A 13,414-nucleotide genomic window follows, 5' to 3' on the forward strand; every position below is an offset into this window, starting at 1 on the left:
TAAGAATTCTCTGAAAAGAAATATGACCCGTAATCAAATTAGAGTATTGAAAATATTCTTCTTCCATGTGAGAAATGCGATAATACACTTCCTCGTACGTTTCGACGAAGCCACGAGCTTGATAATTGATCGTGTCGTGTCCAAATAAAAAGGTCATCGTTCTTCTTAACTACTCTGTTTTACATTCAGCTACATTTCCTGGATATTGTAGCCCCCTAATTAAAATATTCTTACCAAGTATCGTTTGGCAATCAAAGTACGTTAATAAAGACAATGAAATGTAATGATTTTTTATGAAACTTTCATTTTGAAATTGATATCTTATGACATAATGGAGCAGAGACTATACCTATCGCGATAGGCAATATATGTATGTATGTATGAAGTTAATGAAAATGTTTTTGGCGAGTATAGTTCGTTGGTGGACGAAAAAGGGATAAATTGGTATAGTTGTCGCCATACCAGGAGGGAAAAGAGGCGTCGCGCGTCGCGTCGAGTACATCGAGAAGCGGCAAGCGGCCTGGCGTTCTCTCGTTAGGTTTTAGTCGCGTTCCGGCCATCGCGCATTACACGTCGCGAGGCGTTCGTAGTCGAACGAACGAGGAGGCTCCTGCTGCTCTTGTGGTGTCACGAGAACAGAGGAAAAGGAAGAGCAAATACTTTCGTACGTGTTCTCGCCCGTTTTCATCCAATTTCTCGGCTGTTTTCCCCGAAAGCCTAACCAAAGAGACCTACATACATCGTATATCAACGCGTGGAACAACGAAAATTTCAAATCGTCAAGGTGAGTGGATTTCTTGCCCTTACTCAATCTATACACCACTCTATTTACCAAATATTTATTACCGGCTTTGTTTTCTTTCAATTCATTTAAAAGCAAGTAATAACTAAGAAATTCTTTCATTTTTCATCAGCAGAAAGAAGGAATTTCCATTTTTGCTTTTCTTAAGAACAAGAATAAGAGCAAATTTGCTGAATTGGATTTGATTTGAAACGATTGAGCCGCGGTTCGAGAACAATCCGCGTAAAAGGTTCAAGCAAGTTCGCGTTCTTGAATGTTTCGCAGACTTTCTGAAATAGATATTCGACGCTGGTGAGCCTATTTCGACACTCTGTCCAGAATAACAAATTATAAGTTAACTCGTAAACATTACGGGACAGCAGAGTTATTCATGCTAAATTAGAATTAGGGTCTAATATCGCCATGTAGTCGTCGAGCATTATCGTCAGTTTCATCGTCAGGCCCTGATATAATCGTGCTACGCTTCGTTCAAGTAATTAGTATGGAATTAACAGCGTGTGTGTAGTTCACTGGTCAGTTTTACTCGAACCTATAGATCACGGATTGAGCCGATTTTCATCGTTCGACACCGCGACGGTTACACTGTTCGTTCAGATATCTCGTTGTTAATGGATGATGTTAATGATGATTTAATCGTGTAAATGACGTGATTTTAGCTAAGCCGCACCTGTGCTCTGCTTGAGAGTCGACTTTACTCTAACGCAAACTTGATTTTGTTATTCGACCTCTGACCAACCTCACCACGTACAATGCTTCGCTGTTTTGCATTTCAACAAAAGATCGCGATTTCCGGATTCGAACGTATCGAAACTGATTTCTTGTGCCTGAATATCACTTGCTCGCTATTTTCGATCACTCGAAATATTCGAAATATTCGAAATATTCGAAAGAAGAAGAAGAAGAATCCTAGAATATACTTGAGAGTATTATTACACAGTAATCTTGATACTTTAAATCGACCGTAGATCGAGCACGATAACGAACACTCGTAAAAATAAGGAGTCTGAACAGCTTATTATATCTCATTTTCATTAAATATCAGTGGTTAATCAATGATAATTAGTCAAGCTGTGGAAACGCGAAACACAGTTTCGCTATTAAACAATTGAAGAAACTTTTGATGAAATCACGAATACTCCTTACGATTAGTTGTAAGGAGAGAGACAGACAGACACGTGATTAAGTTCAATATGTGAATCGTTGACGCAATTTATCGTGCAAAGCCCTTATCGATCGTGATTCATTATCGATAATCGTATCGGACGTAATGGCCGATTCTACGAAACGACAGCGGGTACAACAACGACCAAGAAAGTACCATCAATTTCTAAATACAGAGCCGTCTGCTTCGGTTTCAGATAAATCTTAATCCTTTTTCGCTAGTACGATATTTGCTCAAATTAATGGACTCGTTAAAATGTGTCGGTTAGACATTTTATCCCCGCAAAGATGGAAAACATATATGTATACGTACATGACGAAACAATATCATATTTGACTGTTTGCAATTTACGCGAAGGTAATTATTTGAAAGGTAACTATCAGCCGCAGGAGAAAAATCCGTCTTACGTCCGACATAGAAAGTTAGTGTCCTACCATGAACGCTATTTCAATTGCAAAATTACTATATCATTAAGTATGGTATTCCACAGTCTCCTTCGAAACGTATGCTCGTGATCAGTGTGCACACTCCGGGGACAGAATGTGGTAGATAGCTACTACGTGTGTGTACGACGAATTATGCAAGCTAAGTAACCTCCTCTTCCTCGCGGTGTTCTATCACCATCGTTTCTTTCTCTCTCGAAAAAATATTATTCTCGTATTCGTTTTCAACGAGCAATATACAAATTTACTCTACAATTAGGCGGCAACAAAATAATTTTTTTTCTTATTTTTCAGACTGTAAGATGGTGACGAAGCGCGACAGTTTCAGTCTGAGTTGACGAGGGTTCTTTCTAGGAGAGGTCTAGAATTGATTAACGCGTTAAGCGAAGAAAGGGAGAGAAACAACTTAAACTATATTCACCATATTCACAAGCGCGCGCACACACACACAGTAGCTGTTGCATTAAGAAACACAAAGAACCATCATGGATCCATATTCACTCAGGTTAGTGTCAATTCAGAATATAACAGGTGTATGCTACTCGAATTCAGAAGATTATCAAAAGAAAAATAGGTGAAAAGAAAAAAAAAATGAACAAAAGATATGAAACTTATCTGTAAACGTCTATCATAGGTAGCATCCATCAAACTCCTGAACAGGTTTTCGAACCGTTTTTCCCCTTTGTCCCGATGCTTTTTGCTGCTTCCTTGCTCCTGAATGATTTCCACAGGACATCGAAGGATCCCGTTGATATAATAAATCCAGCTTTCTCTTCTTCCCATCTTGCCTTCGATTCCCATTGTGACCTATCTACGAAGGGTAAAAATGCTTTATGTTATTTGCTGCTTTGGAAAAGAGGAAAAAAAAAGAGCTGTTATAACATTCGGAGGATATGAAATTTCTTGCTCGACGTTAAATAACGATTTAAAATATGAAATATGAAATAGTCAATTTGAAATTGTCAATGTTAAAGGTTGGATAGGTGAAACGAATAGTAATCGAACGACGCGACGATAAAAGTAATAGTTTGACGCGCGTAACTAGTTTACTGCTCGTTTCTTTTTTTAATCGAGAGCTACAGTTCGTGCTTGCGTCATTGCTACACGACCGGTTGTGCTATTGTTTATCGAAAAGTGGTTCTCAAAGCTACGATGCGACTGAAAGCGACAGAACGAGGTAAACGTAAAACGATCGGTTTTCTTCTATTTCATAATACGTTTAGGAAAGAAGAGAATTCAGACGGTGACGACATGTCTTAAAAGTTATTGTAATTCGTTGACCGTCCTCGGGATCTGTTTTCGATATTCGTACACGCGGTGACGATTTTTAATGTACGCAAATTTTTGAAAGCGTCCTTCGACCGTCACGATTCCATGTTTTATTAACGAGTTTAACTGTGAAATAAATAGAGCGATCAAAGCTGATCTCGGATGTTTCAAGGTGCTATTCCTTCTTCTTCTTTTCTTGTGAAAAGAGGGCCATATAAAAAGGTAAAGCGTACAAGCTCGTTCGAGAGAATAACAGGAAGACTCCGAGGAACCAGTTTTGCTAGAGTTAAATCGTGCCTGTATAATTTATAATCTGCCGGTTTTGTTTTTACCGCAAAACTAGGATCAACGTTTTAATTGCGATACCATCTTTCCTTTATTTAACACTTTAGTGGCTCTTGTAATTCCATTTTAACTTCATTATTAATACAATTGTTTCTTACTAACGAGACATCGAACGAGAAAGTGAAATTCAATTGACATTGCGACCAAGCTACATATATGTAGTTGTGTTTACGAATAGCAAGTTCAATTTTGAAAATTAACCTTTGTAACCTGTTCCAACTGTAAAGCTAATTTGATGAAAGCGACGTAATATCGAGAAAACTTGTAAACACGAAGCGAGCGAGTTAATATTTAAAAGTCAAACAGATTAACTGTACGTTGATGAAATTGCTATGGGTTCGCTAATCAATCGAACTTCTTCTTCCTCTTTTTCCTTTCGTCGCATCGCGTTAATGAGATCAACCGTTTGTTAACACTTTCAATGTCGTATGATTTATCCGTTGGGAAATTAGACTTATCTAACTGTAAATAATTTTATCAAAACAAGCAAACTTTCGTGTAAATGATTCAAATACATCGTATGTATCTAATTGTAATTAACATCTAACGGTATCGTAGAAAAAAGGAGAAAAATGCAAACTATTTTATCATCGTCTGATTGTCAGATAAGCTTAAACCTACTTATTCGTATCAAGTACAAATAATTTCATCAATTTCTTGATCCTCTTAGAACCGGTAAATTCTTGATTTCATTACCTATAATGTCGCCAGACACTCTGTTCTAACGTGTAAACAAACAGAGATTAGAGAAGATGTCAGGTGTTGCAAAATATACAGACAATTTACAAGTGTCGTCGTTTCGTTTCTATTTACTTTATCGGTTAACCTAACGTCGTTCACTAGTAGTCGATCAGGGATTTCAAATTTTCCTCCTCTTTCGCTACTAATAAGTAAACTCATTGACCACTGATAATATGATCCGATATTTAGAAAAGTATAAAAATTGAAATAAGATTTAAAACACTCGACGTTCGATAAAGAGCCGAAAATGGTGAAATTCAAAGAGCAGTTTTCCCCAAAACTCATCGAATGTCGTATTTGCCGCTCAACATTCTAAGGCCAAAGATGCCAGCGCTAAATATACATATACGTACGTCTATATACACATCTAAATTGGTACTTCTATTCTTAGAAAATGTTTAATACGATTAGACGAGTAGGTATAGTTTTTTTTTTTCATGTGACACGAGGCGCGTGACTACGCGCAGTTTCATGCAATTGTACGAGAATTCAATTCATTGTGTCGATTATCATAACGAGTTGGTTGTTATTTGTTAAAGGATAGTTGATAGAGTAAGATCAAACACCGTAATTAATCTTATATTTACTGTGCACATGTACGACTCTGCCAGCATATACACGCAGTACGTAATCGCTCATATTTTAAAAGTGTTTCATAACGCTTCAGAGGTAAACGAAGAGAACACGGAAATAGCGAAAATAGTGAAAATAGTGAAAATAAAATAATTTCGCTGTTATAATTAAAAAAGAAAAAAAAAGCCTAACTATACAAGTAGGTAACATTGTGTGTTGTTTAACCTCTTCGTCATTATGTTAACAATAAGTAAGTACTTAGATAAATCCCCAATTAAGATTTCGACGTGTAACTTATTAAAAGTTTGTATAATCAGTCAGATGAAAAGACAATATCGACGATTGATCGAGGAGAAAATCCTCGAATTAACTCAGTTAATTCCTCGCCACTTCGTTAAGTGAAATTAAACCTCTTAACAGCTCAGCAGAGAGAAACAATGTTCAAACACGAGTGTGTTTGTTAAACGAGATGTCGTTAACCTTGCGTAGAAATGAAATGTTACTGTATATATTATTGCTTTAATTCCCACAATCTCTCATTAAAACGCGTCTGTCGCCTACTGTTCCCCCCGGCTGCCTGGTCATCGATCGATTTCACTTACATCGAGTTGTTGCAATAAATCGCCAGCTGCTATAAATCTATTCGCAATTACCGATGTAGACATAAACATCACGCGTGCTCGATAAGCTCTGATTCGCGTGATGTCACCGTTACGAAAGATAATCGTCGTGAAATTATACTTTTGACACGGCTCTTCGACAAAATCATTCTAATCAAGTCTCTTCGCCAGACTTGATTAACGCGTCAAAATCACAATTTTTATTTATTCTGTGTAATTATTGTTTATTGTCAACCCATTTATCATAGCCTTTTCTCCATAAAATGTAGATAAGTGCTTTATTCAATTTATTTATTCAAACTAAAAGAGCTTATGAAACGAAAACTCACGATTGTTAACACACATGTGGCGATAATTTCTGGCAAGTAATCGAAACGTCACATATATACGTGACGCGCTGATACCAAATGTGTTACATACTTTGAGAGACAGAGAGAGAGAGAGAGAGAGTGAAAAAACGCTTTATCATGGATTGTCTCACATGTTACTACGAGTTGCCTTTTCTGTTAGCCTTGAAATTGACAAGGAAACAGAAATGTTCAAGTTTGTCCGTCTTTATAAATATTTATGAGTCAAGATGTAAAAACACCTTTCTCTCGCCTATTTGACCACTTGATAGCTCGATCGAAAAACAACAAATGAATTTTATTTTTTAGCGTTGAACGCGAGGCTTCGAAGAATATTGAGGAAAATGAAAGAGAATGCTTCAAAGATGCGATCGTGTCGAGTAGAAGTCTCAACAAAGGTTTCGTGGAACCTACGAAAATTAGAAATGCTTTACCCGAGGTTTGTACAATATTGTTCGAGGAATATTTTCGATACAAGAATTTGTAAAATGAATATCTTTCATTGTCAGATCTCATCGTGTATCATAGTCGCGTCATTCCACATATCAGTCGGATTGGCCATGGCGTATTCAGCGATTCTGATTCCTCACCTTGAAGCCGAGGATGCGGAACTGCACGCTACTAAAGAACAAACTTCCTGGATCGGTAAGTAGTTTCGTACGTCTAATAAATTCCATATCGTAGCTGAGAAGTTTGAAATTGAATGTTTCTAGCTAGCGTGGTGGTAATTTCTCCTCCGCTGGGCGCTGTACTCGGTGGTTTTCTCATGGAGACTGTAGGAAGATTGAGAACTCTTCAATTAGGTTCTATCCCTTTTATCGCTGGCTGGATTCTTATAGCACTTTCCACGAATATCCCTATGCTCTTAACTGGTAGACTGCTAGCTGGTCTAGCAACAGCACTAGCTACCTCGCCAGCGATCGTCTACATCACCGAAGTTGCAAGACCGGAACTAAGAGGATCCATGATATCTTTTGGCCCGACTCTCGCCTCATTTGGCATGGTTCTTTCGTATTTGAAGGGTGCGTACATTCACTGGAGACTGGTAGCCTGGCTGAGTATCGTATATGCCGTAGTGCCGATCGTTTTGGTGCAAATGTTCGTTCCTGAGTCGCCTGTCTGGCTGGTTTCAAAAGGACGACTGGAGGAAGCGAAGAAAGCCTTGGATTGGTAAGAAATATGTCGTGGCGTGGAGAAAGGAAAGCAAAGACCGCGTGCTACGTTGAAACGTATCGTTTGCAGGCTGTACAAGTGCGAATCTAAGCAGGGGAAAGTATCCGCAGCCGAAGCACAGTACATAACTATCGTGAAAGAGAACGAGATCAAATTGAGCGAGCAAAGGAAAAGCAAACACGGTGGTGTATCCACAAAATTGAGAGGATTCTTGAAGCCTACAGGATGGAAACCTATCACGATACTCTTCTTACTTTTTTCGTTTCAACAATTTTCGGGCATCTACATAACCCTCTTCTACGCCGTTACTTGGTTCCAAGTAAGAAGACGAATAATTTTCAATTTTTAATCACATTTTTTCAAAGCTATCCGATGATTGTTATCGTGATACAGGAAGTGGGCTCGGGTGTAGACGAATACGTAGCCTCGATTCTAGTCGGTGTAACTCGATTTCTCTGCTCGATGGTAAACACATGGCTGTTGAGACGATACAAAAGGAGAGCCCTCTGTATAATCTCTTCGTTGGGTATGGCGCTTTGTATGACCGTTTCCGGTTACTTCACCTATCAAATTAAATCAGGCGATCGCTCCGGATACTGGGTACGCGCATTGCAATTTCAATTCGTATCACAATTCCAACAAACTGATATCAATTCTTTATTTATTCATCAGGTTCCAGTTGTTTGTCTGCTGCTTTACGTTTGCACATCTATGGTCGGTATGCTAACCATTCCTTGGACCATGACCGCTGAATTGTTCCCTACCGAGATACGGGGCATCGCTCATTCCATCAGTTACTCCATTGCCAACTTGTTGATGTTCTCGGCTCTACAAAGTTACAGAAGTCTACAAAGCTTCCTCGGTGGTACGTAAATACATTTTCTTTCTTTCTTTCTTTCTTTCTTTCTTTCTCACATTTCTCCTTTTTATTATGTATATATGTATATTATATGTACATTCTAGGATCGTACGCCGTCCAATGGTTCTTCGCCTCCGTCTCGATAGGAGCTGTTGTTTTCGTCTGGCTGTTACTTCCAGAAACTCACGGCAAAAAGCTTTCAGAGATCGAGGAATACTTCCAGAATCATTTCTTAGCGGTTGGAGCCGAATCGAAAACCCGGAAACGACAGGCGCAAAGGCGGCGACAACGAACCGAGAAATCGTCCGCCACGGAGCCACTAAATCCAAGAATCGTACAGAAAGTGTAAAACCTCTTTTCTATTCTCTACGGCTGGAATCGCGACGAACAAAGACAGTTCCTAACTTCCGAAAATGTTATTCAACTGTACGTATTACGTACCTTCCATTCGATGCACGACAGATGCACCGAGATAATATATTTAGTTCAAGTCTATCTTCTTATCCATTAAACCGCGAAGAAAAGATTTCTTTTATACGAACGGTATATACCTTAAAGTTATTTAATATCTGATCGTGAGTGTTGTCGATAGTCTATCGAAAGTTTATCGTAAGTAACGTAAGTAACGTAACTAACAGTGTTACGAAACAGTGATCCATCATTTTCTATACAAACTTCACCCATATGTGAATTTTCGCGAGCAGAAGATCAGTGTAGTGTTTCTTAAAAAGTCAAAGTAATAAGAAGGGAGATCGATAAGGGGAATTCGTGTAAGGCAGGCCTACATAGTTAAGGGGGCAACAGTAACGGGCAGAACAAACCTTCTTACTACTTAATCCTATTTTCTTTCCTTCGTTAAAATTTGTAAAAACATTCTTCCATGTTAAAATCGAATTCTCGTCACATGGCTGTTGCCCTTAACAAAATAGATAAGTGCCCGTGGAGTTGAACAGAAAATTAGATTAAGCCTGATTTAATATAAACACTTACGATTAGAAAGAAGAAGAGCAACAAAGATATCTATGAACGCAACACTACTCTTTAAAAAGTTTATCAAAATTGCAACAAAAGTCTATTTGATACATTTCGATGAATAATGTACAATGAGATGTCCACCGTTTACCTATTGTTATATATTTCATAACTAATTTACTTTTAATTCGAGTTAAAAAAAAAGAAAACAGCCTTGAATGAAAAATATTTGCGCGTACGAAATTGCACGTGTGCGAATGTGAGTGCGAAAGTGTGCGTGTAGAAAAAAAATCGATAGTACGCATAATATGCGATTACTAACGTAACGTTGCGAAGATAAAGAAAAGAAAAGAAAAGAAAAGAAAAGAAAAGGAAGCAAGTTTCTACCAAAAACTATAGCAAACGATTCTACACACTAGATACAAAACAGTATTATACGTTGATCTGATACCGCCTTCTGTAAAAATAATTACGGATGGCTGTAGAGGAAGACGATAAAGATTCTTCGTTCGGGAACACAAATCTTTCTTTACCACGCGCTAACGTGTTTCCCAAAACGTTGTAGATCGTTTTAGAAACAGTATCTGTTTCTAAGATTTGCCGTTTTCGAACAGGCATAGCATTCCTTTTGGAAATCAACTTAACTTTACTGTGATTTAAACACAAATATTTTCAAAGCAAAATTGCACGAGACGAAAGAGCAAATAGTATGTATTTTCAACAACAACAACAACTACCAACTGCCCCTTCAGATTTTTAATATTTACAATAAAAATCTGAAGGGAATATTTGGATAATTATTATTATTTTCTTTGTTAATTATTCATTCTGTTTTCTTTGCTGAGCATACGATTCAAACGAATATACAAACGATATTAAAGCGCAGGCGCTACCCCGATGCTACTCGAACGCCATGTATCTATCGATTCGTTTAATTTACGGACTCGCTACTTAAAACAGATACTTAAACGTTGCAATCACCATCTTTTATACACAATCATTTCATTACGTTCAAAAAGAATCAATTATAGCTATACCTTTCTTTTAGTTTGCAATATCACTTCATACCGCGATTCGTCTTCTCATATCTCACTTTTATAAACTATTTACACATAGCCAAGTTACCGGTCAAACGCACAAAATACTTTTTACCAGTTCATTAACCGCCACCAGGTCGCGGATCTTTTGCCGCTGACTAATCAAAAATACTTCTAATAAGATGTGATTATTGACCAGATAATGGACCAGACTAAACGTCCATCTGTATCGTTAAGTTTTCGGCCGACATTCGATTTTTATCGAAAGTCAGCTTGTCCGTAAAATCGTTGCGTTGGAAAACGTTAACTTATAGAAACATAACCAATCTCTCGATGATCGTTATTATAGCAATCGAAAGGGAATGAGCTTAAGATTAAAATTAATTACTTATGTACAATTAGTAAGAGAGAATATATATGTATGTACGTATATTATGCACTACATTTCGTTTCGTTCGAGATCGTTGAAAAGATATTGTACGTTATATGTATATGCATCGAGATTATTGGTTCGGCAAGTGCCTTTCGTTTTTGTCGACTGCTTGATGATATTTTACAAAAATGAGTGTGCGTGAATATGCGAGCAGAGTAGAGTCTATATAAAACATATATACTTTGTATCGTGCTATACAACTTGCTTGTATTCCGTAAACATACATCTGTATGTATACAGAAATATACGCCTACGCTTGTATGCGTACACGTACTACTGTCAAATTTCATAAAATGTTTCTAATAAAATTGTATTTTTGGAAACCACAAACTATACTAAATGATTTTTACCTAAAACCTTGTGTTTCAAACATGCATCTTTTCAGGATCAAGGAAATATCTGTAACAAATAAGAAATACAAATTTATGTAAAGAAAATTTAACCAACAGTAATAAAATGATAATTAACAAATAATCGAGCTTTATAATTTATGCAAAATATTTGAATAGGTAAACTGCGCGTACCTGTGAACTACCCGTACAAGAGGACGCCCTCGACACGTCTTATTACTACTCTCATTGTGCATTCGCGGCATGAGTAAAAATTTTCAAAATAGACACTACCTTTCGACTTTTCTTTCTCCTTTTTGCACTTCCCACACTCGAAAGCCAATTTAATTTAATATCTAAAGATAATTTAACCTTACCTGTTGCAGACACGTGCAAAACGAACGAAGCTTCGAAGAGGACTGATGCACTGCACCACGCTCCGCGCACCACGCGTTTACAACGATGAATGTGATTGGTCGAAATGAGAGGACGCTATAGTGGGACGACCAACCACAGTTACTGGCAGAAGTTTCCAACTGCTTTGAAACTTTAATACTAGAATAAGGGAAAGGGGTTCGTTGAAAATTATAGAGGCTACATTGAAATAAAATCAAGATTACTTCAAGATGATTTCAATTTAAAGTACCAAAGTATAGGAAAGAACAAAGCGTTAACAAGAAGAAGTCGATTAATAAGCTTTTCATTTAATAAATACTGATATAAAAAACCTCATCAACACTTTGACCGCTACCACTCTGGCCAATTATAGACAATTTTACTAAACAGCTAATAGAAAAAGTCAAGTATTATCAAAATACCAGACTATATAAATTACAAACAGAATTAATATTTAATGTAACGTTTCTAGTAGATCTAAATATATCAAAGTGTTGACAGACTTTCAGTAGCTCTAAAAAGCGTTAACACATTATTAAGTTAATACACAATGTGGCACGGACACTGATGTAGAAATTCTCAGTATAATCCTTTACGAATTACAAACAAACGATAAAGAAACAATTTAACGTATTAGATTAAAATCACGTAGCCTGAGGAGTATCGCGTCGCAATGCAAAAGTGGCAAGTGTCTCGATAATAGGTTGCAACATATTTCATTACCTACGTTGTTTTATTATCGTACACGCGTTAGAGTAAGTATAATAATATAAATCCTGTTAATCGATGATAATGCTCAAAAACTTAACAAAACAAGCATTTCCATTCTTCTTAGAGACAGTCGCAACACCACGCAGGGTCCCAGCAGTGCCAAGGGTCTGCATATTCTTTCTTTCTTATTTTCTCAGCACGACCAAAACGCTGCAGGCAGTGACGGTGAGCTACCTAATCCGTAATTAATATTACATTAGGTTCTACATTATTCGATAATATTATGTATGTATGTGTATATATATACACGATCCGCACACACCAGGTCAAACTCTACACTGTTTTTATAAATAAGAGACAACGACGAATGGATTACGAATAGTATCATACCGATAAACATAAAATATTGAAATATCATATACCGGACACAAACTGGTAATATATCGCATACCTCTATGCATTTACCTTTCCTTCTTTCTTTCTCGCGACAAATCCATTAAAGAAATATTGTAAAATATCGACGAAACTATTCTCATTCCTGCCTGTAATGAAACAGCAATTGGTGAAAACGATTCGTCTTGTGGTTAATCGTATTATGAAAAAATAGATGGTACGTACACGTTTCTAAAAATCGATGTCGACGATACACACCATAACACGTATCGTTCCACGAAGAAACACGCTTGTTCTCTCGTGCTCTACGACAAAGTAGCAAAATGAACACGAACAAGGTAGAGGGTACCTAATCGTAGGTAGAAAATACCTAACAATAAATGAAAAAAACATTTAATGTTTTCTTTACGCAACATCGGCGCGAATAGAGCTTCTCTAGCTACTTGCAGACTACGGATCGCTTCAATAATAGCTTTCCCCTTTATTTTCCTTTTTTACAAGACGATGAAAGACGATTTCCGCGCAAATCTCGTCCTGACGACGCCAAAGGCACCAAGTAAAAGAAACACCTCGACGCTTCAACTTCCACATCCAATTGCTTTTTCTCCTCGTAAGTCGTCCAATATTATTTTGGCACTGTTTTGCCACTAATTATAACGCGTTACCAACGTTTCTTAATAATTGTATCCAGTCAGGTAAGATGATGTTTGCGTGTTCAATTTCAAGGAATTTAAAATGTCCATCTTCAGAAATTGGTACTGTGATGTAAACTTTTCGTATCACTTTGACGATTCATTTTCAATCTCATC

At 37.3% G+C, this 13,414-nt stretch overlaps 1 protein-coding gene across 3 annotated transcripts; it reads left to right on the plus strand.

Moving 5' to 3' along the window:
- Positions 1-344: 344 nt before the first annotated feature.
- LOC117609435 (facilitated trehalose transporter Tret1) lies at positions 345-10,219 on the plus strand. Of its 3 annotated transcripts, XM_076689207.1 has the most exons (9): positions 345-784; positions 2,702-2,912; positions 6,612-6,741; positions 6,812-6,947; positions 7,016-7,472; positions 7,545-7,794; positions 7,869-8,075; positions 8,148-8,340; positions 8,439-10,219. In XM_076689207.1, the coding sequence occupies exons 2-9, from the start codon at positions 2,893-2,895 to the stop codon at positions 8,681-8,683; spliced, it is 1,638 nt and encodes a 545-aa protein (XP_076545322.1). In that variant the 5' UTR covers positions 345-784; positions 2,702-2,892; the 3' UTR covers positions 8,684-10,219. The 3 variants fall into 3 exon arrangements, with proteins under 3 accessions (XP_076545322.1, XP_076545323.1, XP_034191657.1); XM_076689208.1 differs by lacking the exons at positions 345-784; positions 2,702-2,912 and adding an exon at positions 5,296-5,314; XM_034335766.2 differs by lacking the exons at positions 345-784; positions 2,702-2,912; positions 6,612-6,741 and having other exon boundaries at positions 6,817-6,947; positions 6,995-7,472.
- Positions 10,220-13,414: the final 3,195 nt, after the last annotated feature.

Source organism: Osmia lignaria, chromosome 7, assembly GCF_051020975.1.
Source record: "Osmia lignaria lignaria isolate PbOS001 chromosome 7, iyOsmLign1, whole genome shotgun sequence".
Taxonomy (NCBI): domain Eukaryota; kingdom Metazoa; phylum Arthropoda; class Insecta; order Hymenoptera; family Megachilidae; genus Osmia; species Osmia lignaria.